Here is a 25671-nt window from a genome sequence, read left to right on the forward strand (position 1 = left end):
AGAAGGGAGCAACAATGAAAGCCCTGCCAGGATGAGGTGGCCCAGAGCTGGCACCACCGCACTGGGACACACAGACACACAAGAGGACTGGCCTATATAGTGAGCTCTGAGCCAGCCTGCACTGCTACTAAGACTCTTTCTCAAAAATCAATCCATCAATCAATAAAGATGAGTGACTGCCACCTGCTTCAATGCCACCCATCAATTTCTAGTTGTTTTCTACCATCTACCATGCCCCTGGGTAACGAGGCTGCCTTTAGAAGTTAACAGACATTTGTCCCTAAAATGTCCTGAATTTTAATAAGGGCCAAAATGCTAAAAAACCAAGACACTAGAGTCTGCACACTAAACTTGTACCCACAAGACCACATCGGGGAACAAAACTCAATTTCACCTCAAAATCACGTGTCTTGTGGTCTGACAGAGTGAGGACAAGAAGCCAGGAACTGGGAACTACAACAGAAACACCTGAGGCTGACCAAGGACAAGGCATTCAAACCTGTCTGATTCAGCAGCCAGTCATCTGTCGGCCATGGCTGAGCAGCTCTTAAGCTTCAGGGGTCCTGAGGAACCAGAGCCTCCTGCAGTTAGTCACAGGCAATTGTGGACGCAATTCCTGACAACAGGGAGCTTCTAGGAAACCCCCTGATTAAAACAAGAATAAATAAGAATAGTGGACCAAGAAATGTATAGACAAGAATAATGCCTGGTGGGGAGGCTAACAGAGACTAGGAAATCCTCACATGAACACTTTGTCTTCGCTCCTAAAATACCACCTACTCTTCTACCAAGCACCCAGCTTGTGATATAAATCCCACATGAGAAGAGAGTCCTCTTACCTGAGACGGAGTAGACACAGAGCTTCCGGGAGTGCAGCACAGCCAAATGAAGCATCTCGGTGCCTCTGTGAACAAGACAGTTTCAAAAGCTTTTACATGTTAGTTTCAGATAGAACCTCAAAGTCAGGAATTATTTTCAAAAAGGTCTCATAACTAAAGCTACAAGATAATAGAGCAATTCACAAACGTAAGTCTAAGCTGAGAAATAATCGTGCCAGTGGGCGCCGGCCTCTGATTTAAGCCACTCAGAAGGCTGAGTTAGGGCAGCCAACGTCTCCCCAGAGCCAGCCAGGTCTACAGAGAGACATAAATGGGAGAGGAAGAAGGGGAGATGGTAGGCATGGTGGACACAACTTTAATTACAGCACTGAGGGCAGAGGCAGGCAGATCTCTGTGAGTTTGGAACTGGTCTACATAGTGAGTTCCAGCTGGTGATACATAGCAAGACCTGTCTTAAAAAAAAAAAAAAAAAAAAAAACGAGTAAGGACAGAGGTGTGAAAGGGCTGACAGAAGAAGAGACCAAACTCAGGGCCCTAAAAACTCAAGCCTGAGCCTCTGTAAATTGGCTGCACAGCAAGCTCCAAGCTCTGCTTCTGCCTTCTGACCAACTCACCTATGGCTCTTTTTCTTTTATACTGTGGCATGAGGTTGGGGGAGGGAGAAGTACAAACTGTTAGGACACTAGACCCTGGGGTGCCTGGTTCTCCTTCTCCGGGCCATCACTGCCTGCTTATAGTTCTTTGAGCAGAGGAGGACTTTCTCCCCTCCACATTAGGATGCATATTGATATTGTCATTGCTCAGTGTTGGGCACAAAGGTCCTTGTGCTCACAGACAAGCAATAGGGGAAGCTGGAATGTTAAACACCCAGGTTGTCTCTTTAAAGATGATGGATGGATGGATGGATGGATGGATGGATGGATGGATAGATGAATGGATAGATGGGTGGGTGGGTGGATGACCTGGTTTCCACCCAGAAGGCTGGGGATGGATGTTGTTAATAGCCTAGGTAGTTGGCTAGGTTTCTAGCACCAGGCATGATTTCGCTCCTGTTCAGTGGGCATTAAGTGCAATTAGACAGCTACTTGTTACCACCAAGATATGAGTGCTGCAACTCCACCTTGAGGGATATTTTTGCAGTGCTAGTCAGTAGTTCACAGAGGTCACGGCAGGTAGGTCTATTAACTACACACCTTGCTTGGCAGCTCATAGCACTTTCTGGTCCAATGCAAGTTAGACCGCAGGAAGGGGACTTTCAGATTAGGATCCAGGCCTCAAGTTGGCTGCCTGGCTTTTTGAAATCAGCATGTAGTAATTGCATGCAATGGTGGACTTCATTGTGTTGTTCCCAGGATGTGTATAAGGCAACCTGCTGACCCTCCCTCTGCTGCTCCCATCTCCTTCCCATTGGTCCCATTTCTAGTCATAAATCTCTTTTAAATTTTGGAGTTTTCATTCTTTTGTTTCCTTTGTCTAGAGTTTTTGAGACAGGGTATCTCCATGTGGCCCAGGCTAGCCCCAAACTCAAAGCATTCCTGCCTAAACCCTTCCCATGATGGGATTACAGGTGGCATCACCACACTCAGATCACAGTATTTTCAAAAGACCAAGAAATACAGGTTTTCTGGATGTGCTGGTTACTTTTCTGTTGCTGTGATAAAATGCCATGACCAAAAGCCACTTAAGGAAGTGGAGGACAGTTCAGGGGGCTAGCTGTTCGCAATGACAGGGAAAGCTTGTGAGCGAGAGCCAGACACTGAGAAACCACATCTCAGCCACACACAGGAACCAGAGAGAACACGTAGAAGAGTGTGAGCTATAGCCTCTCAGAGCCCACCAGTGAGCTTCCTCCACGGCTCCACATCTAAGCACTCCATAACTCCCCCAGACAGCACCCCCTCCAGGGCCGGATACAGGCTCCTACAGAGGACACTCCCCCAGAGAGCACCCCCTCCAGGGCCGGATACAGGCTCCTACAGAGGACACTCCCCCAGACAGCACCCCCTCCAGGGCCGGATACAGGCTCCTACAGAGGACACTCCCCCAGACAGCACCCCTCCAGGGCCAGATACAGGCTCCTACAGAGGACACTCCCCCAGACAGCACCCCTCCAGGGCCAGATACAGGCTCCTTCAGAGGACACTCCCCCAGACAGCAGCCCCCCCAGGGCCAGATACAGGCTCCTTCAGAGGACACTCCCCCGGACAGCACCCCCTCCAGGGCCGGATACAGGCTCCTTCAGAGGACACTCCCCCGGACAGCAGCCCCCCCCAGGGCCAGATACAGGCTCCTTCAGAGGACACTCCCCCGGACAGCACCCCCTCCAGGGCGGGATACAGGCTCCTACAGAGGACACTCCCCCAGACAGCAGCCCCCCCAGGGCCAGATACAGGCTCCTTCAGAGGACACTCCCCCGGACAGCACCCCCTCCAGGGCCGGATACAGGCTCCTACAGAGGACACTGCTCACTCAGAGCACCACAGTGGGCATGCTGACACACACCTGTAATGCCAGGACTGCAGAGGCTGAGGCAGGAGGATTGCAAGTTATAAGCCAACCCAAGCTTGAACTATATCAAAAATTAAATTAAATTAAATCAACAAAGAAAGAAAGGGGAAGAAGGGCAGGAAGGAAAGAGAAAGGAAACTTTTCATTTTAAGAAAATTCATGCATAGCAGGAAGCTAAGGTGGTAGGAACACAAATTTGAGATCAAACTGAAATATATAGCAAATTCCAGGTGGGATGTATAGTAAAATCCTGCCCCAAAAAGAAAGAAAAAGAAGAGAAAAACAAAAGAAAAAGGGAAGGAAGGAAGAAGAAAAGAAACAAGGAAAGAGAAAGAGAGGGGGGTTAAATGTGCTTATTCCAAGGAGTGGCACTGTTAGGAGGTGTGGCCTTGTTGGAACAAGTGTGTCACTGTGGGCATGGGCTTTGAGACCCTCATCCTAGCTGCCTGAAAGCCAGTCTTCTAGCAGCCTTCAGATGAAGATGTAGAACTCTCAGCTCCTCCAGCCCAATGCCTGTCTGCAGGCTGCCATGCTCCCACCTTGATGATAATGGACTGAACCCCTGAACCTGTAAGCCAGCCCCAATTAAATGTTGTCCTTATAAGAGTTGCCTTGGTCATGGTGTCTCTCCACAGCAGTAAAACCCTAAGACAGACAAACCAACTAACTGACTAAGAGAGAGGGAGAGAGAAAGAAAAAGAAAAGAAAAAAGAGAAGGAAAGGGAAGGGAAGGGGAAGGAAAGGGAAGGGAAAAGAGACAGAAATCTAGAAAGGAAGTTCTTGAAGAAAGGGAGGGAGGGAGGGAGGGAAAGACAGGGTAGGGAGATACAGAGATAAGGAAGGGTGGTAGAGAAGAAGGAAGAAAAGAAGAGGAAAGGAGGAGGAAGAGAAGGGGGAAGAAGAAGAAGAGGAAGAGGAAGAAGAAGAAGAAGAAGAAGAAGAAGAAGAAGAAGAGGAGGAGGAGGAGGAGGAGGAGGAGGAGGAGGAGGAGGAGGAGGAGGAGGAGGAGGAGGAGGAGGAGGAGGAGGAGGAGGAGGAGGAAAGAACTTTGAAGCAGATTTCTTTTAGGACAGGACTTTTCTATTTGAACTTTTGTTCTGTTTATTAAGCAGATGTTTACCTGACTCCAGTGAAGTGTTCTTTAATAAATAAATATTTGCTTTTTCTTGATTTGGCTTTGTTTATAAGCTTATCTCTTTGCCCTGGTGCTGTAATGTGTCTAATATCTCAAGTCCCATTACTATAAAAGTGTTCTCAGTATTGCAGTGAGCTTGGTGAGCAATTGTAAGGACCACTCTTCTGATCTCAGCACCCTCACAACACACAAGGCATCCCTTACACTCCTGTAAACCAGCTCCAATGAGGGCAGAAACAGGACTGTACTGAGGCTTTCTGGATACCCTAAACAGAAAATTTCGAGCCCCAGGTTAAGGTTCACTCTGTCAAAGAAAAGGAGGCAGAGTGTGCACCTGTGCATACACACATGCACATGCACTCACACAGATACACACGCACAAATAAACCCCTAAGTTAGCACATCTTAGATGTACATGCTTCTATATAAACGGTTTAGAGCATAAAGTTTGCCTGCATGACATATATCTATAACATACATAGTTCATGAAATATTTTTTACATCCATGAAAGCATCACTCTAAGTGACAGATCTAGTCCCCAAGAGGGAAACGCCCACAGTCAGTGAGCTCTACTCACGAGACAAACTTCCCAACCTCCACCTGCAGCACTGGGTCCCGCAGATGCACTTCTAGAAGTAAATCTTCAGCCTGAGGGCCTCCGGTTTTCACAGAATGGGGATTAAAGATTCTCAGGTATCCCATGAAGCTACCCACAATGATTTTATCTGTAAACAGATTTTGAAAACACAGAGTAAGAAACAGACATTGGCAAAAATCATCAAGAATCAACTTCTTCAGACTTCTGACTAAAGGAGTCAGAATATTCAAAGATTCTAACCTTGCTTCCAGCACCAAAGTCACTTTTTCAACAGATGATGTGATTAAGGTGATCCTACTTGAGTCACACGTACCCTCTCAAAGAACAGCTCTACACCACCAAAAGTCAAGGAAACTAGGAAATTGGAGCATGTTTTCTTAAGCACCAGCTGGTATCCATCATAATTTAGCTCAGTGAAAGCAAGTCACTGTCTCAAAAGACTGGTAAAGACTACAAACCGGCTTCATCATGGAATGCTAATTCTGTATTTGATTATGACTGTTGAAGGCACTCTAAGTGGGATGTTGGGATCTCACTAGAATGCCCACATTACAGTGAATGGTCTTGGGTACAAAAGGGGGAACAGGATAAACAGGGTGAAGGAAAGGATGTGTGCAGGAATTTAAACTGTGTCTCCCAAAATGATGTGTTCACATCCTTGCTCCGGGTATGTGCTCTAGTTTGGAAACAGTCTTTGCAGACAGAACCAAGTTAAAATGAGGATATGACTGTCCTTTAGGGGGAAAGGCAAGGAGAATCCAAATGCCAAATTATGACACAAGCAGACAACGTGAGACTGCACAGGCATGGAATCCTAGGCATGCAGGAAGCTGCCTTAGGTGCTTCTCTACTGCCTCTGACCAAGGAAGCTTATACAAGAAAATGTTTGTTTGGGGACTTATGGATACAAAGTCACAACCCCCATGGGAGGGTGCACAGCAGCAGGCACGGCAGCAGGCAAGCAGGCATGATGCCAGAGTGGTAACTAAGGGCTTTCTAACATACTCTCCCAAAAGTAGGAGGGAGGGAGAGAGACAGAGACAGAGACAGAGACAGAGACAGAGACAGACAGACAGACAGACAGACAGACAGACAGACAGACAGACAGGAAGAGAGAGAGAGAGCTGAAATGATTTCAAAGCCCACTCACAGAGACACACTTCTTCCAACAGGGCCACTTGCTAATAATTCTCAAATAATTCCAACCAACGAAGGACCAAGAATTCAAATATATGAACCTATAGGGGCCACTCCCATTTAAACTACAAAAGAAGCTGAAGGAAGACAAAGAACTAGAGGCCATCTTGAGCTATACTGTGAGCTCAAGTCCAGCCTAGACTAGTGAAGGTAAGCCAAGGCTGGGAGACATCCATCTGACAATACTGCCAGAAATTGGAAGGACACATCTACAAACCAGAGTGTGTGGAATTACTGCAAATTAGAAGAAATAGAAAAGGATCCTAGAAGCTTCAGAAAACTAGAAAGGGGTGCTAAAGAGATGGCCCAGAAGCTAACAGCACGTACAACTCTTGCATAAGTAAATGCTGGATTCCGTTCCCAGCACTCACATGATGGCTCAAAACCACCTGCAACTCCAGTTCCTGGTTATCTGATGCCCCCTTCTGGTCACCATGGAGTACTGCAACATATGGCACACATAACTTACACCAACACATATAATGTACACACTAAATAAATTAATTAAATCACAAAAAATTAACTCTTTAAAAAATAATACTAGAAGAGACAAAATAATGCTAGAAACCTGAGAAACAGCATGGCCCTGACAACATCTTGCTTTCCAGAGCTTAGCATCTATAACATAAGCTGCTGCCGTTTTCAGACACTGAAGTGATGTTCATTACCATGATGCTAAGAAACAAATCCCCACTTAGTCGGGAAGAGGTCTACATTGGCTTTAATAGTTGTGTACAGTGCCAGGACATTGACCAGATAGCGCCCATAGACTAATTCTCTAAATCCTCAGCATTCCTCCAGGAAAGGCATTCCCATGGTGATTTCAGTCCTAAGGAGACATAAAGCCACTGGGAGCCTATGGCAGCATCCTGGAGGTCTGAAAGATCGGGGGAGTCATGATCAGTTCTGTTCCTGCCAAGTCCCAGCCAGACAAACTCTGCTTTGGGACTGGGGAGTGTTAGCTCTCTCATTCCTATAGCCTTTTTACTTAAATTTATCATGGCGTCATATTACTTGTAGCAAAAGAAAAAAGTTAATGTAGAAATTAACACAGAGAGTAAACTATAAGCATGAATATCCCTACAAGGAGGACATTTGACTCCTTCTGTTGTGCTGGAGCACCACTCTGTAAGGCTCCTGCCCCTGCTCTAGGTGGGTTTATGGAGCACACTGCTCCAAGAAAGAGAACAGATAAATTATCACAACCTGGTAAATTATCATCTGACCTGGTGCTCTGTCCTAAACTGCTTCCATTGGTGCAATAAAACACTGACCAAAACCATGTACAGAAGGAAAGGGTTTGTTGGGCTTAAAGGTTAGTCCATCAATGCCATGAGTTGGGGAAGGAACTGGGAATGAGGAAGCAGAAGCAGAGATCACAGAGGAACATACTCCTCCATGGCTGGCTCAGTCTCCTTTCTTATACAGCCCAGGATCACCTGCCCAGGGATGGTACCACCCACAGTACACTGGGGCCTCTAACACCAATCATTAATCAAGAAAATGCCCCCAGATACACATCCCGGGACACTCTGATAGAGGCAACTCCTGAATTGAAATTCTCTCACCAGAGGTGACTGTGGTTTGTAACAAGTTGACAGAGACCAGCACATGCTCGTTGCCCACAACATCCTGGTGGACTAGACGTCTGCTGCCATCAGCCACCCAGACAGAAAGGAGAAATGACAACATATGTAAGTCAGCCTAGTGCCCACAGAGGCCAGAAAATGGCATCGAATTTCCTGGAACTGAAGTTACAGACAATTGTGAGCTCCCAGATGGGTGCTGGGAATTGAATCCTGTCCTCTGGAAAAGCATCGTGTAAATATGACTTTTATTCACCTGATGAAGCTGTCATCTCCGAAGCTTACTGCCTCCATCTGCAGACCTAGGCCTAGTGCTGGAAGCTTCTAGCCTCCGTACAATCAAATCTAGGCCTAGAATGTTTTCAGCCTCTTATTCACGACTTACTCCTGAATAAGTTCATCCCTTCCTAGTTCTTTCTGGTCCCTAGCTGATTGGTTCAACTCAGCTGTTTTGGCTCAATTCCACTCCAAGCTGACTGACTCAATCTGGCTTCTCTCAGTTTCTCACTGAATTGTTCTGCTTGGCCTCAAACTAACTTTGGCAATCTGTTATAATATCCTAGACCCTGCTCATTCTCCACCACATTCTGTCTTCATCTGTATCTGGCTTGTTTCCGTCAACTCTCCTGGTAAAACTGTTCTCTCTCTCTCTCTCTCTCTCTCTCTCTCTCTCTCTCTTCTCTCTCTCCTCCACTGCTCTCTCTTAAGTGGCTTCCTCTCTCTTCTCATGAGATTAGATGTATCCTATTCTGTCAAATCTTTCTCTGGTTCATCACCTTGTCTGCCACTCTATTAGACACCACTTTTAAACATGGGTGCTTCCTTCTACAAACTAACTTTACCTTCATTATTTGAGGTTAAAGGTGTATACTAAGAGCATGTCTGTATTCCAGTCAGCCAAAGGTGTGTACTGTACTAAGGGATGAGCCACACACCACAACTAGAAACAGGGTTTTTTCCCAATAAATAACAGTCTCTGGGTTGACAGTGTGATCAAATACCCTGCAACAGCACTATCTGCTCTTAACCACTGAGTCGTCTCTCCTGGCCCTAAGCTGAATTGTCCTAGAATTCTTCTCTACCAGACTGAAGGTGACCTGAATGAGAACAGTTCCCAGAGGCTCACAGATTTGAAGGATAGGTCACAAGGGAGTGGCACTGTTTCAAAGAGTTAGGAGAGATAGCCTTATTGGAGAAAGTGTGACACTGGAGATGGTCTTCAAGGTTTCAAAAGCCTAAGCCAGGCCCAGGCCTTTCTCTTCCCACTGCCTGAGCATCTGAACGAGAAACTCTCAGCTCCCCCTCCAGTATCAAGTCTGCCTGCATGCCGTCATGCTTTTGGCCATGACAATGTGCTCTAACCCACTGAAACTGTCAACAAACACAAACTAAATGCTTTCTTTTGTAAGAATTGACATGGTCATGGTGTCTCTTTACAGCAACAGAACAGTACGGCAGGGACTGCCACAGATGCACTTGGAAAAATCAAATGCCCAAGCTCTTCGAGAATCCTGAATACTTGCTTTGAATTTTACTAATTCCAGAGGGTCAGGAAGACAGCAGCCCAGAGGGTGAACTGATAAAGCAGCTGTCTTTAAAGGGGTCTGATAAAGAGGACTGGTGGGGATGGGGTGGACTACGGGGTGAAAAGGCTGACCAGATTTAAACAGGCTTGGGAACTCTCTATCTTGTCCTCTTGTCTTTGTCACAGTGGGGAAATCTCTAGGCTACACATTGTCCTCAGTCTTTCTTACTTTTGCTTTCTATAGCAGGTTTTCCTAAAGAGCCATAGTCTCTCCACCCCCACCCTGCCATCCCCTCACTCCCTGCATATCTAGTAGTGAATGCTCACCCACCCTCAGCCAGAACACTACCAGCAGCTGGAGACATCTCTCCAGCTGTTACTGTTCTTACTAAGGAGCCCAGCCTGGTTCTCAGCATCCATGTCAGGTCGCTCACAGCTAAGCACCTGAAAATCTCACTGCAGAAGATCCAGCACCTGGGCTCTGCAGCCACCTGCACTCACACAGAGATGGACACGTGAAGTTTTTTTAAAGTAATCTTTAAAAAAAATCTATCTTTTTTTTACATAGAACACTAATGAGCCGCTTGCTAGTAAATGACTGAGAACCTTTCATTCCTCTTGTCATTAAAAACTCTGCCTCTAAGCTGGGCTGTAGCTTAGTTAGCAAAGTGCTTGTCTAGCATGGTCTTATACGGGTTCCATCCCAGCATCGTGTAAAAGTAGGCACAGTGGCATGTAGTGGTAATCCCAACACTCGGGAGCTGCTGGCAGAAGGATCAGAACTTCAGGGTCAGACTCAGCTACACAGTGAAGTGAAGAAGAGTCTTGGCTATATGAGACCCTTTATAAACAAACAAACAAGCCTACCTTGCTTCCCAGAAGCCAGCCCAGCTGTTTCCTCTGACTCTCTGAAAGGCCTCTCAAAATCTATTTCTGACTACTTCCCAAACTACGCCGTTTACTACTCACAGTCTCCAAGTTACGGTCTGACACCTCCTTCCCTCTCACTCCATTGTCTGACCCCATGTGTCTTCACACATTCTAAGCACTTATTTCCAACCCTCTGAGATACTGTTATCCTAAAAAGACCATATCTCAAACTGTTTACATCAGCCCCTTCCTCCCTCAGATCAACAGAGATTGTCCAGCTTTGTAGTAGGCCGTGCAACTTCTGAGTACTCACAGTGCACACACCTGAGCCAACACCCCATGCATCCAGAGAATAGCACCATACAGGCTCTCCATCTAGAACAGACAATCTTCATATATAATCATCACTCCCGGATACTACAGGACAGCTATCCAGCTCTGGGAAATGAGAATCGTTGGTTTTGTCTATTTGGCAGACAACATGTAATGACATTTATATAGCACAGATTAGGAAAACAGAAGATAGTGCTCACAACTAGCACCCCAGGATGGAACCCTAACAGAAATAAATAAAAGCAACATATTTCAGAAGTATAGTTTTCATCCAAGCTGAGCTTTTAACACTTTAGACAGGAGTGAGCTTCAGCATGTTGCCTGGGTAGGTGTCTTCATGACTCTCATGTGAACAAGAGGGAAGCCATATGCTTCCAAGAGTCGTGCTGGATGATCACTGAGCTCCCAGGGCGGCCTCTGAACAGAGGCCTACTCAGCTTCACAGTAGGAGGGAGGAACTGGATTCTTCTCAAAAATAAATAAGATGACACTTCTGTACTTGAAGACCTTCTGCTGGGCCTCCTCTCCCTCCTTCTCCCCTTTCTCTTCTTCCTCCTCCTCTTCCTTTCCTCTTCCCAGTCCTCTCCCTTGCTTCCTTTGCAAATGTAACTTTCTCTTTCCACCCTGCCCCTTGCTAACACATTTTCATTACAGGTAATAGAAATAAAATAAAAGGAAAGAAGTAATATTCATAAAATAGAAATAAAATAAAAGGAAAGAAGTAATATTCATATCAGCAAATTAAATGTTCTTTCTTGGAGGCCAATGATTATCTGAATTGCAAAACAAAAGCTTGTGATATACAAGTTATTCAAACATAGTACTAATTTCATACTGTATAAAGAACTGGACCCTTGCCAGGCAGTGGTGGTGCACGCCTTTAATCCCAGCACTTGGGAGGCAGAGGCAGGTGGATTTCTGAGTTCGAAGCCAGCCTGGTCTACAGAGTGAGTTCCAGGACAGCCAGAGCTACACAGAGAAATCCTGTCTTGAAAAACCAAAAAAAAAAAAAAAAAAAAAAAAAAAAAACTGGACCCTTTTTAAAACTTGAAACACACGACTATGCAGAGAAGCAAGGACAGTAGTTGGTCTCTCTAAAACAAAATGAAAGCAATGTCGTATTGACTGTCCCTCCTCGGTAGCAGAATCCTCGTGGCTTTATCATGACATTGATGCTTTCAGAATCTACTAGAAGAGTACATCATTTTCATTGTAAATGATCTCTAAAAGGAATTTTTCAAATCATTAAATATTTTACTAGCTCTACCCTAGAAGACCCCATTTGGCAGCATACCGAGTGGTGCCATGTGACTTGTCCACTAATTCTACCAAGTAATATGATGGCATGAACAAAGCCCACGTGATATAAATAAAACAGAGGTAAGAACACATCTGCCAGCCTGCCTTATACACGTTACTTGTAAGAGAAATACCAGATACAGAGGCACACACTTGTAATCCCAAACCCAGGAGGACCAGAGTGAGATCTGCCCAGCCTGGACTACACAGTGAAAGTTTATCTCAAAAAAAAAAAAAAAAAAAGGAGAAGGAGGATGACGTATGATATGTTCAACCCTGGGTTATATTTATGACAGTTTAGTCGTGTTCTCTTAAGTAGTTCATGCTTTTAAAACCGAGTCATTTTTATTTACTGTCTTTAATGCTCAGCTCCACTGGAGAGGTGCAGACTAAAGCCCAGTATCAGAAAACCTCCTTGGCATGTGTGAGGCCCTGAATTCAATCCCCACACTGGGACAAGAAAAGCACACACAGGTTCCTCACCTTGTCCGTTTCCACTGTTGTCGACATCAGCCAAGCACAAGCAGCCCTGATCAAATTCTTCTTTTTCTCCCAGCACAGTAGACCACCAGTCACGGGCCTTAAATAAGGACATTTCCTTTCAACCTAAAAATAAAACATTCGTTTATAATAAAAATTAACCTTATGAAAAGAAGTCAAATTATCCCATTTGCAGATGACATGATTCTATTTTTAAAAGACTCTATGTACTCTACAAGAGAATTCTTAGATGTAGAAACACAGTAAAGCTACAAGATACAAAATCAATATAGCCTTCATATATACCAGAAAGAAATTAGAAAAACTAACCTATGCATAACAACTCCCCAAAATGTCAAGTACCTGTGGACCACAGAGATGGCTTGGCAGATGAGAAAGCATTTCCATCTTCCAGAGGACCTGCGTCTGAATCCCAGCACTCACAGTGAGTGGCTATAACTCCCTCAACTCCAAGGCCTGGATATCTGTTACCCTCTTCTGGCCTTCACTGGCACTGGACTCAAGTGCGTAAACCCACATACAGATATACACACATATTTAAAATAATGGTGGTAAGATAAATTACCTTAAATATTAAGTGCCTGCAAAGACACCTAAGCAACAAATTGAAACATCAAGACTGAAAAAGGAATCAAAGATGCCAGATGACAGAAAGATCTTCTGTGTTCTTGAGTTAACAGAATTAATATTACAACATGGATATACCACCAAAAGCAATCTGCAAGCTTAATGTAATGTTTATCAAAATCCCAATGTTATACTTTGCAGATCTAGAAAAGCATCCAAGTGTGCACATCAGATCACAAATAGCAGGGTGATCCTCAGTGAGAAGAGCACACTGGAGGCTCTCAAGACCCAACCTCAAATTACACAGTGATAACAACAGCCTTGTGCTGGTGTAAGGAGACAGGCAGAGCACGGGAACAGCACGAGGACCCACATATAGACCAACAAAACTATGACCTCCTAGCTTTTGACAAATGAGGCAAAACATAACAGTAGAGATAAAATATCATGTTCAATCAATAGTGAGGGCGAAACTGAATATCCTCTGAAGGATTAAAGTAAATCCATATCTTTCACCTTGCACAAAAATCAACTCAAAAAAAAATCAAAGACCTTGGCTTAGAGCCTGAAATGCTGAAACTGCTAGAGAAGAAGGGAAAGAATGTTCTTCAAGACACTGGGGTATCTCAGGCCTCAACAGAGAAGCCGCTTCTTACAGTAGCTGGGAATCAGCACAGAGACCCGCAGATTATACATTCCTCTACTTGTTTACTCAGAGTCTCAGACCATAGCTCAAAGGTGACCTAGCAACTCTCCCAACTCCCACTGACAACTGGGATTGGAGTACCACACCCAGCTTCTGCATTAATTTCTAATGTACATAAACTTCCCTTCATGGTACAGCCATCAGTGGTACTTAGGGAATTACTTCTTCCTTAACCAGTTACTTACAGAAGGTCTCCACAGACACTCAGTTCAAATGCGTTGGTTACAGAGCCACCGTTCACATTTCTATGGCTCAGTATGCAGTGTCACTATGTATTTCTGTATAAAGACACCTTTTTAATATTTTTGCCTCATAACCACTGAACTCACAGTCAGGAGTGCTGTAACTCTACCAGCCTGACCAAAGTGGTTTTTATCATGCGGGTTTTCTCTCAGTTTCCCTGCTTGTAGGAACCTTTGTTAGCACTTCAACAATTACTTCTTTTGTTGTTGTTTTGTCTTGTCTTGCTTTGCTTTTGTGAAACACAGTCTCATTGTGTAGCTCAGGCTGGCTTTGAATGTTCAATCCCCTGCCTCAGACTTCTGAGTCCTGGGATTAAAAGCATGTACCACCACTAACCACTGCTTATACACAAAACAGGAAATGCCGAGTTGGTGAGAAGTCTCAGCGGGGCTGGCCACTGAGCCTGCTGACCTCAGTTTGATCCCAGGGACTCAGAATGGAAGAAAGAACAGACTCTCACAGCTTGTTCTTGTTGATAGCATAAGAATTGGAAAAAGACAAAGAGTGGCCTTGGCATCTGTGGGATGCTGTATATTGCCATCCTCACTGTTGAAGCAGCAGCCATAGATGACTTCAAAGCACTGAGAACATTGATTTTGAAATTATAACTAACTTTTAGCAAGTAGCATGTTCACAAATACAGAACCAGAAAATAACAAAGATCAACTGTACTTTTTAAACACAGAGAACAACCTGTTCCTTGAAGTAGGCCTTCTACACGCAGGAATCACAGAAACCAAGGCCATGTTCTTCCACCTAAAATAAACTAAGAAACTGTCTTAGAATGCTGAAAATCTCACACACTGGAGACAGGCTGTGTGAGTCTGGATTGCTGTGACAGCACCCACCAAGTATGCAACCACACAGCCACTCAGCCATGCAACACAAAGTGTGATAACCACCTTTGTCAACTTGACTGGATTTGGAACTCCCTAGGAGACCCCTTATGGGCACGTCTCTGAAGGTGTTTCCTGAACGTTTTAGCTGAGAGGTAGAACACAATGGGCTGACAGCAAAAAGGGCTCATTTGACTCATTTGACTCGTAGGTCATACTTGATCATGACAGGAAGCCAAGGCAGGAACTCAAGGTAAGAACCTGGAGGCAGGAGCCGAAGCAGAGACCACGTGGGATGCTGCTAACCGGCTTCTCCCCTACCTTACTCGGCTACTTTTCTTATGCAGCCCAGACCCACCTCCCTAGGGATGCCTCCACCTACAGTGGGACAAACCTACACACATCAGTTAACAACTAAGAAAATGGCTCACAGACATGCCCACTGCCAAGTCCAACAGAGGCAGCTCCTCAGCTGAGCTTCCCCTTCCCAGACTCTAGTCTGTGTCAAGTTGACAATAAACTAAACAGCACAGTGGGTAATACCACTCCCCAGGCTTCAGTCACAGACAGGGTAAAAATGGAGCCGGGGAGATGACAGCTGAACCCCAGTTTCCTAACTGCAGGTGCCACGTGACCAGCCACCTCACTTCCCCCTGCCATGGTGAACTCCATGCATTCAAACACTGAACCAAATGAACATGTTCTTTCGTAAACTGCACAGTCAGGTACTCAGTCAGCACGATGGGAAAAGCACCTACTAACCCTGTTATATAGTTCAGCCTCTTCGTCTACAAAATAAAGGGAAGGTTGCTGTTTAAGTGTTAAATATGCAGCAGATGCAAACTACAGAATTAGAGAAACGTTCCACAGTTCAGTTATCCAATACAGAGATAGCATCCAATATATATAAAGAATGTCTCCAGTTCAACAGGAATAAGAACCAAAAGCAAACGGATGAACTGGTGTTTCTCCACTGAAGATCTGCAAATGGCCAACCAACAGCCGCAGGCTGCTCAGCATGTGAGCTGAGGTGGGAGCCTGCTGCACCTCCTTCGAGGAGCCAACTGGCACACGCCCGGGACTCCAGTGACTGTGGAACCAACAGAAGACAGCATAGGCTACAGAGTAAATGAATTCAACGGTAGCCTGGGCAACTTAGTGAAAGTCTGTCTCAAAATTAAAAATTGTTTAAAGGGCTGGAGAGATAGTTGGTGATAGAACTCTTGGAGCCTAGTGTGTCCTAAGTCCTAGGCTCATCCCCAGGACTACCATCAATCAATCAATCAATCAATCAATAAATGGAAACCCAGTGTCAACCTGACAGGATTTAAGCTCACCATGGGAATCTCTGAGCAGGTCTGTGAAGAGATCTCTAGGGTAGGTTGGGGTGAAAAGACCCCAAAATTGTGGGCTACCTTAAAGGATTCTATGTGCTTGGGTCCTAAACTCATAAAAGGAGAAAGCCAGCTGAGTGCCTCTCAGCTCCCTGGCTACAGGCACAGTGGGACCAGCTTCCTCCTAACACTGACACCTGACAAGATACAAAATAAGCTTCCTTGGGTCTTTTGGGGGGGACAGGTTTGAGAGTTTTGTTGTTTGTTTTTGTTTTTGTTTGAGAGTTTTTGTTTGTTTGTTTGATTGTTTGGTTTCTTTGTTTTTCGAGACAGGGTTTCTCTGTGTAGCCCTGGCTGTCCTGGAACTCACTCTGTAGACCAGGCTGGCCTCGAACTCAAAAATCTGCCTGCCTCTGCCTCCCAAGAGCTGGGATTAAAGGCCTGCGCCACCACCGCCCGGCTCCTTTTGTTTTCTAAGACAGGGTTTCATGTACCTCAGGCTAGCCTAAACTCCCAATCCTCCCACACCTGGCCCTAAATATCTTTTAGTGTGTCATTTGCTAAACTATTAAGACAGAGGAGAGAGACCCACCTTTTCCTGAGTGCTAGGCAGATGCTCAGTATTTTTAAAGCACTGTTTAAAACAGCCATTGGCGAGAGCTAAAGAGACGGCTCAGCAGTTAAGAGCACATACTACTCTTATTTTTTTTTTTTTTTTTTTTTTTTTTTTGGTTTTTCAAGACAGGGTTTCTCTGTGTAGTCCTGACTGTCCTGGAACTCACTCTGTAGACCAGGCTGGCCTCGAACTCACAGAGATCCTCCTGTCTCTGCTTCCCAAGTGCTGGGATTAAAGGCGTGGGCCACCACCACCTTGCAATAATTTTAAAATAATAAAATAAATAAGTCTTGTGGGCTAGATGGCTCAGTGGCTAAAAGTACATATTGTTCTTGCAGAGGACCCAAGTTTGGCTCCCAGCACCCATATCAGGAAGCTCAAAACAGTCAGCCTAAAACCCGCTTCCAGGATCTGACACCCTCTTCTGACCTCCGTGGGTACTGCAGTCACACGCGCAGAGATATATGTATATACAGACAATCAAAGCTTCTCTAAAACGAAATGCTCAACACTGCTGTTAGTGCTGAGCTCTGTCAGTCTGTAGCGTAAGCACTCCTGTAGGGAACGTATCCATTTCCTATGGCTAAACAAAGACGTCAGGACGGCGTAGCTGCGCACACCAGTGAACTCTCACTGCCCAGGCTGTGTGACAGCTGAGCCCACTACTCTTACGCCAGCACTAGCAGCCTTGAGCACATCCCAGACACTTTAAGACGCCTTGGCTCCTAGAAGCATTGGCCCTGATTCTATGCTGTTACATGCCTTCATGAACCATTTCTGCCTTGGCCGGAGGTGGAGTGCATACCCTGGCAGACGAACTACCATGATTGGTGCTAAGAAAGCCATGATTGGTCTAAACCACAAGCCTTAGTGACTGTGATTGGTGCTAAGAGGCAAAGCTGTGGTTGGGGGTGGGAGGTAGGGGGTGGAGCAACTCACTCAACAGGTGAAGATGTCCCAGGGATCTTGGAGGCAGTTTCTGAGGCCTGTCTCTGGACTCCAGCTCAGCCTCTCTTGTGTCTGGCTCCAGTCTCGGAGCAGTGGGAATCACCAACCGCCCAACAAGATTCAGAGATCCACGCTCGCACGTGCGGGCCTTCAGTCCCCCCTCACCCCCCACCCCAACCCCGCAGCTTTCCTTTCCTACACAAGTTGGCTAAGAGCAATCCCCGACACATTCAAAGTCCCTGAGCGACCATGGCTGGGACCCTCGCAGTGGCAGAGGTGGCAACACTCCTTTGTCTTGGGACTTCCCTCCTCACCCCTGAAACCCATTTCTTTATATGCTACCCAAAAGTCTAATTAAAAAATACTGTAGTTTAGTTTAATATTATCAGTTTATGGGTTTAGACTATTTATATTACTGTTATAGGAAAACATTTCTGAGATTGTGATATGTTAATTTTCAAGATATATTCTAATGAAATTATTGCAAAATGACAAATTCAAAGTAACAACAAACCAGCCATATTGGCTCATGGTTTTTAATCCTAGTAGTCATGAGTCTAAGGAGGTACAGTATGATTGCCGAAAGTTTTAGGCCAGTCTGAGCTACATAGTTAGACCTTGTCTTAAAATAGTGTATTAAGGGGGGGGGGGGGGGGAGGCGGGCAGGGCAGTGGTAGTGCACTGCACGCCTTTAATCCCAGCACTCTGGAGGCAGAGGCAGGCAGATCTCTGAATTCGGGGCCAGCATGGTCTACAGAGTGAGTTCCAGGACAGCCAGAGCTAAACAGAGAAACCCTGTCTCAAACAACACAAAACAGAAAATTGTGATATCTAAGCAGGGGATCCCTCTCTATATATGTTTCCTTACATTGTAAAAAGTTATCTTTAAAAAAAAGCCAGGTGAGCCAGGCAGTGGAGGTGCACGCCTTTAATGCCAGCACTCGGAGGCAGAGGCAGGCGGATTTCTGAGTTTGAGACCAGCCTGGTCTACAGAGAGAGTTCCAGGACAGCTAGAGCTATACAGAGAAACCCTGTACAAAACAAAAACAAAACAAACAAAGCCAGGTGAGGGATACACTAGTCTGTAATACCAGCATTTAGAGGTAGAAGCTATAGTTTCCTTCCAATCTGGCCTAAATAGCAAATTCCAAGCCATACAGGGATACAGAAAAGGAGAGCTAGGGAGGTGGCTCAGTAAGTGCCGGGCTCACCTTGCAAGCATGAGAACTTGGGTTCAATCCCAAGAACCCATGTAGAAAAGCCAGGTAGAAAAGCACTAGGAGGCACAGACAGGAGGGTCCCTCAGGCTCCCTGGCCAGCACAGCCTTAGCAGCAAGTTCCAGGCCACTGAGAGACCCTGTGTGAAAAAGACAAAGATGTTCCTGAGGAACAAAACTGAGGTTAACTTCTGACCTCCACATGCATGTGCACACACCCAACCAAGTACACACACATTCACTCAACATACACAGAAAAAGCATGTGTGGGATTCCATCCACCATCCTTTACCTCTGCTAAGAAAGAAGTTACTGTGCTGGGTATATAATATAGCCCAGTTGGCAGAATGCTTGCCTGGCACGTAGGGAGTTCTGACCTCAGTCTCCAGCACTGCTTAATACTGGGCATGGCATGCATGCCTGTAATCCCAACATTGGGAAGATAACAATGAAAAGATTAGGAGTTCGAGGCCAGCCTCCAGTACATAGTAAGATCAGTTTGGCCTACATGAGGCCCTGCCTCGAAAGTGGGGAAGGGGGATATAAATATAGTTCCAATACACGTGAGGGTTTCTGGAAAGTATATCACTCATGACTAAGGGTTTTACATAATCACACTCACTGCCAGATGACCCAACTTAAATCTGGCAGTGAGTACCCAAAAAAAAATGCATTAAACACTTTATCATAGTTTTATTGGATTTTTACTTGAATGAAGCAATGGTATTTAATAGACTACAAATTTTTTCATTACATACTCCAGATACACAGGAAAAATAGTAACATTATATACTTTGGTCTTATCACCTCCCTACACACCAGCTCTCTCGTTTGTTTGACAGGGTCACATGTAGCCCAGGCTGGCCTCAAACTTGCTATACAGTCCGTGCCAGCCTTGAAGTCCTGACCTTCCACCCCCTGAGTGCTAGAATCTCAGGTGTGCACCACCATGCCCCACTAAGGTGCATCTTTTCTCATAGCCCAGCGCAGCAAAATAAGTAAATCCTTTCTTGAGACATGTGGTGGAGAGAATGCCTCTCCAGACACTGAATAAGGGTCGAGCTCAGAGGTGGGGGGTGTATGGAGAAAGCTGTGCCCGATTGTTATAAGCATGATACCAAACATCCTCAGGTAACTGCACGGCTCACAGGCTGCTTTGTGGCAGGCTCTTTGGGGGGGGGGGGGGGCCCAGTTGCAGTGCTGGAGAGCTGGCCTTGGTGGAGTGGGTGTGGAAGAAAGAGCCACTGGGCTGAGCAGCTCAGCTGCCACGCAGGCCCAGACTCAAGGCTTTGAGTTGACCCACCTCCACATCTAGCCCATACATGCACTGCTGGAGAGTCCTGCAGATCCAAAGCTACAGGATGTCCACAACACAGGACAACAACAGGACATCTGAGAGGAGTCCTGGTGAGGATCCAGTAATGATGGTGTAGCAGAAGCCAGAGGCCTCCAGCAAAACCAATGACTCACTACAATGAATAGCCACACAAGTAAAGATGTTGGACAAAGGGGTAGACTATGTGACACACCAGTGGGCTTTTTTATTTTTTATTTTTTTTTTATTTTTCTTTTTTGATGGGGGGAGGCTGCAAGGGTAAAGGGAAGGTACACTGGGACAGAGAGTTGAGTGGGTTTGGGATATATAATATGAAATTCACAAAAAAAAGTCAATGAAATATTAAATAAATTTTAAAAAGAGGGGCCCCATTCAAGGTCATCATCATCAGGGAACCCCCTAAGTGGGGCTGTGTGCCTTGCCGCCCACTTCTCCTTTGCTTCCTGGCTCTGACGTGAACACTTTTGCTCTGCCATGTGTTTCCACGGTAACATGTACTCACCACAGCAACAGGTGACTGTGGACTGGAACCTCTGAAGCTAAGAGCCCAATAAACTGTTTCTTTTGTAAATTAGTTATCTCAGGTGTATTGTTATAGTATAGTTAATTAACTCAGGTATATTGTTACAGGATCTGAAAGCCAACTAATATAGCAACTACATCAAATATGGCTGAAACAACATAAAGAATGAAAACGTGGAGCCATAAGCACTGTTAAGAAGGAATAGCAACCAACCTAAGAATAAATGACCTACCACACTGCAGCAGCTAGTCAAAGGGAAGACGAAGGGAGAGCTAGTCTGCTCAGTGGGAGGAAGACAGAGAGAAAGAACTACTCAACAGCCCAAGGATGACTCTCTGCACCTCAGTCAGGCAGAAGAAAAGAATCTCATAGCCCTGCCTAGAAAACATACTAACCCTCCCCCAAATAACTGGCTAAGAAAGTGCATATCCTAGACCACTGTATTTCCCCACTGCCAAGATCAGTTGATGCTACAGTATCAAGGCCTTCTCTGAGGTTGGGTGGTTGGGCCATCATGTCGGAAGGAACATAGGTCTATCTGACCACCACCCCTGTACCTGAAAATATCATAATGCTTTTTTTTTTTTTTTTTTTTTTTTTTTGAGTGGTGGTTCAAGACAGGGTTTCTCTATGTCGTTCCAGCTGTCCTGGAACTCACTCTATAGATCAGGCTGGCCTTGAACTCAAAGATATGCCTGCCTCTGCCTCCACAGTGTTGGGATTAAAGGTGTTCACCACCACTGCCCAGCTGCCATATTGCTTTCAAAGCAATATTTGTTTAATTTTACATGGCTGTACCATAGTCCTGGACCAGACAACCGGATGCTATTTCCTGAAATTTAATGACAGAAACATTATTTGGAGAAAGTTCCAGATGTGAACAACAGCAGCTTTAGGACAACTTCCTGCTTTTAGAGCCTGCCTCTGACTTGCAGGTTGTTCCCACTGCATTCTTTGGGTTTATATGGCCATTGATGTTAGTCAGCTCTAGATGTGTGAGTCTAGTTCAGTGAGGTGTTAAAACTGCCTGTCTCGTAAATAAAACTGAAATACAAGTAAGTGACCACTTGGGCAGATTTCTTACCTTCTCTGTGTTCAGGGATACCCACTACAACCATTTAATAAAAGTCAGTAATAACCAAGTAATAGTAATGAGGAAATAACTGTGGTGGTGTCACCCATGTGTGACACCAGAGTCTTCTAGGCACAGAAGGATTTCAACTGGGACATCCAAAGGGCAGATCAGAAAGTGTGTGTGCGTGCTAGTGAGCCCATGTACATGCCTGTGTATGTGAGTATGTGTGTGTTTGCATGCATGTGTGTGTGCAAGTACTTATGTATATGGCTGAATGTATGTTTTACTGAGTATTGAAAGAGCTACACCCCCATATCTTATAAATGTTATAATCAGCAAACATGTTTTATACTAACTTGGTATATTTCAACCACGCACAAGTGCATACATACATTCTGAGAAATGAGACTTGCTATATATCTGAAAAGTCATAAAACTTTACAGCACTGCTAATAGATTTTTTTTTTCCCTACAAAGAACATTTCCATTAAGAAGCTATACCATAGGGCCAGTGAGATGGCTCAGCAAACAAAGATGCTTGCTGCCAAGCCTGACAGGACCCATATGGTTTGAGAGAACTGACTCTTGCAGGTTGTCCTCTAACCTCCACACCCTCACTGTGGTACCCATGTCCACACACATACATGCACTGAAATATTTTTAAAAAATTAAAATCTAATCAATTTTTAAGTGGGAGGTATAATTTAACCACAACCATTATACATAATAAAAAAAATCCCTAACTCTTACAAATAACTTGTAAATGGTTTTCAAAATAAAGTCTCTTGTTTATAATGGTCCAACCCATCACCAAAAAAAAAAAAAAAAAAAAAAACCAAAAACCTCAAGCACCATCCTTTTTAAATATTACTAATAAGTTACTCCTGGTCTCTTGGAATACTAACAAACAGTAATACATTGCATGGTGGCCCACACCTGTCATAACAACACTTGGGGAGCCTGGGGCAAGGCAAGTTCAAAGATGGCCTAGGCAACACAGTAAGTTCCAGGCCAGCTTGGGCCACGTTATAAATTTTTAAAAAATAAAAGGGAGAAAATATAAAAACCCTACTTTCCCTCCAGGAGCTTTCAATTTGTGTGTATAAAGTAAGATGTGTATACATTAGACACAATTTGATATTTAAAGACGATGTGAGATACCAAAAAATAATCTATACATTTATCCAGAAAAATCAAAGCCAAATGCAGACCTTGTTTGGGAGCAGCTGCTGATAAAATCAGCTTAGTCCATCTAAACTGCTGTGGTCTGCAAAGGAAAGAGAAAGGATAACCATTAATCCTATTGCAGGCAGCACGGGGGAGTATCAACATGTTCCCGCTTCAGTCGCAGACTGAGAACTGCTTTGACGCTCTGCTCACGAGACCTGTTGAAATGTCACAGGAGAAAGAAGCTCTTACTCCCTCTTACTCCATGTGACTGCTACATGGACTCCCTAAAAATCACTCCTCCCTCAAAGGTGTTTATAGGATCTACCCACGTCGTGTTAGCGGTTTGTTTGAATGCAAGCCTCCTTTCTAGGAACCGATCGTCCTACATCCCCCAAACCATTAGATGGCATCTTGCTGACTAAGCGTAGCCAATGCATTTATACATCCGAAGATAATTTCTGGAATAGTTCTTACCTGGTGACAACAAGTGGGCTTTGCCTCCCGTTGCTACGAACCCACTATCCACAGACTTCCCTCCTGACGAGGATCCAGTGCTGGAACAGAAGTAACAGCCGTGCAAAGGAAAAACAACACTTATCTCCACTAGTACCTCTTGGTCTTGTGTTCGAAGTTTTCCACGTCCCCAAGCAGACAGAATCCTGCCCAGCAGCAACACAGGCTCCACGGAGGTGAAGTGAGTCCCAAGATCCCCTGCACCCTCTTGTCATCCCCCAGAGACAAGCAGGTAAAACGACATGGATCCCTCGGAAGCCACAAGACAAGAGAGAAAAACTCCACGTCTGGATGCTCACAGAGAGGATGAAACCACCAGGGAGACTGTAAGAGGGGTGAGGCTGCAAGACAACAGCCTGTGGAAGACACCTCCCCACTCCAGCCTAAATCCAAGCCGCCCTCGCCCTGTTGTCATAGCATTTTACAATGGAGGCTACTGCGCAAGTCAGACGCGGGGGCCGCAGGGCTTGCTGGGTGTTGTAGTCCGGGCGGCCGAGCATGAGCTTTAGGGGTAGTTTCCTGGGCCGCCCTTGTGGAGTAGAGTGGCTATAGGGCGGGGTGAGGCTGGGCACCTCTGAACCACCTGAGCGGGGCCTGTCCCCTCACGGTAGCGTCGGCGGAAGTCCCGCCTCTACGGGAGTGCTCCTGCCACAGACCACGCCCTCCTGTGGGTGGGCGTTATCCTAATGTCTAGGCCTGAGCATCTAATGGTTTTCCTGTTTGAGTCCGTCTTATTTCTTTCCTTGGCCTAACTGCTGTAGCTAAGAGTTCAAGCACCATATTGAATAACAGTAAAGAGTAGACCCCCTCGTTCCTTTACTTGTTTAGAAAAAACATTTACAGTTTCTCCAACGTAGTATAATATAGGCTATACGTTAATTTATATAGTCCAGATGGCTAATCTTTGTTGTCAACCTGACACACCTAGGAAGGGAAGACCTCAACTGAAAATTACCTACATTCAGTTGACCTGTGGACATGTCTCGGGGCATTTTCTTGATTGCTTATGGTTGCGGGAGAGCCCAGCCCACTGTGGGCCAGGCCGGTGTGGGTCTGGGCTGTAAAAGAAAGGGAGCCAGGGAGCAGCCGTCCTCCACAGTATCTGCTTCAGCCACTGCCCTGCTTGGGTTCCTGAACTGACTTCCTAACCGTGAGCTGCAAGGTGAAACAGGCACAACCTCCTCTTCATGCCATTTTTGGTCATGGTGCTTATCAAAGAACCAGAAAGCAAACTTGAGCAGGTCTGTCACGACTCAGTATGCCCACTACTGTGTCTTCAGGGCTTTTTTCATAAATGAATATTAAACTTTTGTCAAAGGCCTTTTCTGTATGTATTGAGGTCACCATTCTATTTCTCTCCCTGAATCTTTCTGTACTGTATTACATTGATTGACTTGCATGTTGGACTGTATATGATCTCGAACTATGTGCATTTCTGGAGAATTTCTGCATGATAGGTTTTTTTTTTTTTTTTTTTTAAGTTTGTTTTTGGCTTGTGTGTTCTTACCAAGTGTGAGGAGCCGCATTCGCCATTATAAGATGGCACCGGCTTCTGCTTCCTGGTTCTTCACGGAAGCTTTACTTGAGAATGCGCCTGCGCATGGCGCGAAAACTGAGTATGACAATTGGATGAAAGATTTGAGCCAATGAGGGATCTGCACGTCTCCCAAAGCTCTATTTAAGCAGCGGGCTTTCTGAGCTCGGCGTCCTTCCCTTTTCTCCATCTTGAAGAGCTGTTCAATAAATGTTGTCAGAAGAATCCTGAGTGTGGCATTCTCCTTATCGGCGAGGTAGCGCGTCGCAACCAAGTATTTGGTATCAGGATGAAGTTAGTTTTATAAGATGAATTTGGAAGTGTCCTTTTGGGTTCTATTTCATGGGGAAATTATTTTTCTTGGATTTATTATATCTGTGCTTATGAGTGTTTGGCCTGCAGGAATAAAAGTGCACCATGTGCATGCCTAGTGCTCACAGAGGTCAGCCTGGTGCTTCTGGAGGGCAGAAGAGGGCACTATAGCCCCTTGAACTGGAGTTACAGACCATTGTGCATCTACACATGCATGGTAAGAATGGAACCCAGGTCTTACGGAAGAGCTTTATTTGCTATTAACGGCGGAGACATCTCTCCAGCCACCTATTTTATGGAAACTTTTGAGATAGATTGGTGTTAATTTTTAATATCTGATAGAATGATA

At 45.2% G+C, this 25671-nt stretch overlaps 1 protein-coding gene across 6 annotated transcripts in view; it reads right to left on the reverse strand.

Annotated features, from left to right (window-relative positions):
* Positions 1-24061, reverse strand: part of Bbs9 (Bardet-Biedl syndrome 9) — a 369513-nt gene extending 345452 nt beyond the window's left edge. For 3 of the 6 annotated variants that reach the window (XM_076939720.1, XM_076939719.1, XM_076939715.1), the window contains exons 1-5: positions 23438-24061; positions 23005-23060; positions 12375-12497; positions 5061-5208; positions 840-904 (exon numbers count right to left, since the gene is read on the reverse strand). In XM_076939720.1, the coding sequence (XP_076795835.1) occupies positions 840-904; positions 5061-5208; positions 12375-12486 (325 nt within the window). In that variant the 5' untranslated portion in view covers positions 12487-12497; positions 23005-23060; positions 23438-24061. The remainder of the gene's footprint in view (positions 1-839; positions 905-5060; positions 5209-12374; positions 12498-23004; positions 23061-23437) is intronic. The other 3 variants (XM_076939716.1, XM_076939717.1, XM_034510258.2) reach the window with 3 other exon arrangements.
* Between the last annotated feature and the right edge of the window lie 1610 nt (positions 24062-25671).

This window comes from Arvicanthis niloticus, chromosome 8 (genome assembly GCF_011762505.2).
Source record: "Arvicanthis niloticus isolate mArvNil1 chromosome 8, mArvNil1.pat.X, whole genome shotgun sequence".
Taxonomy (NCBI): Eukaryota; Metazoa; Chordata; class Mammalia; order Rodentia; family Muridae; genus Arvicanthis; species Arvicanthis niloticus.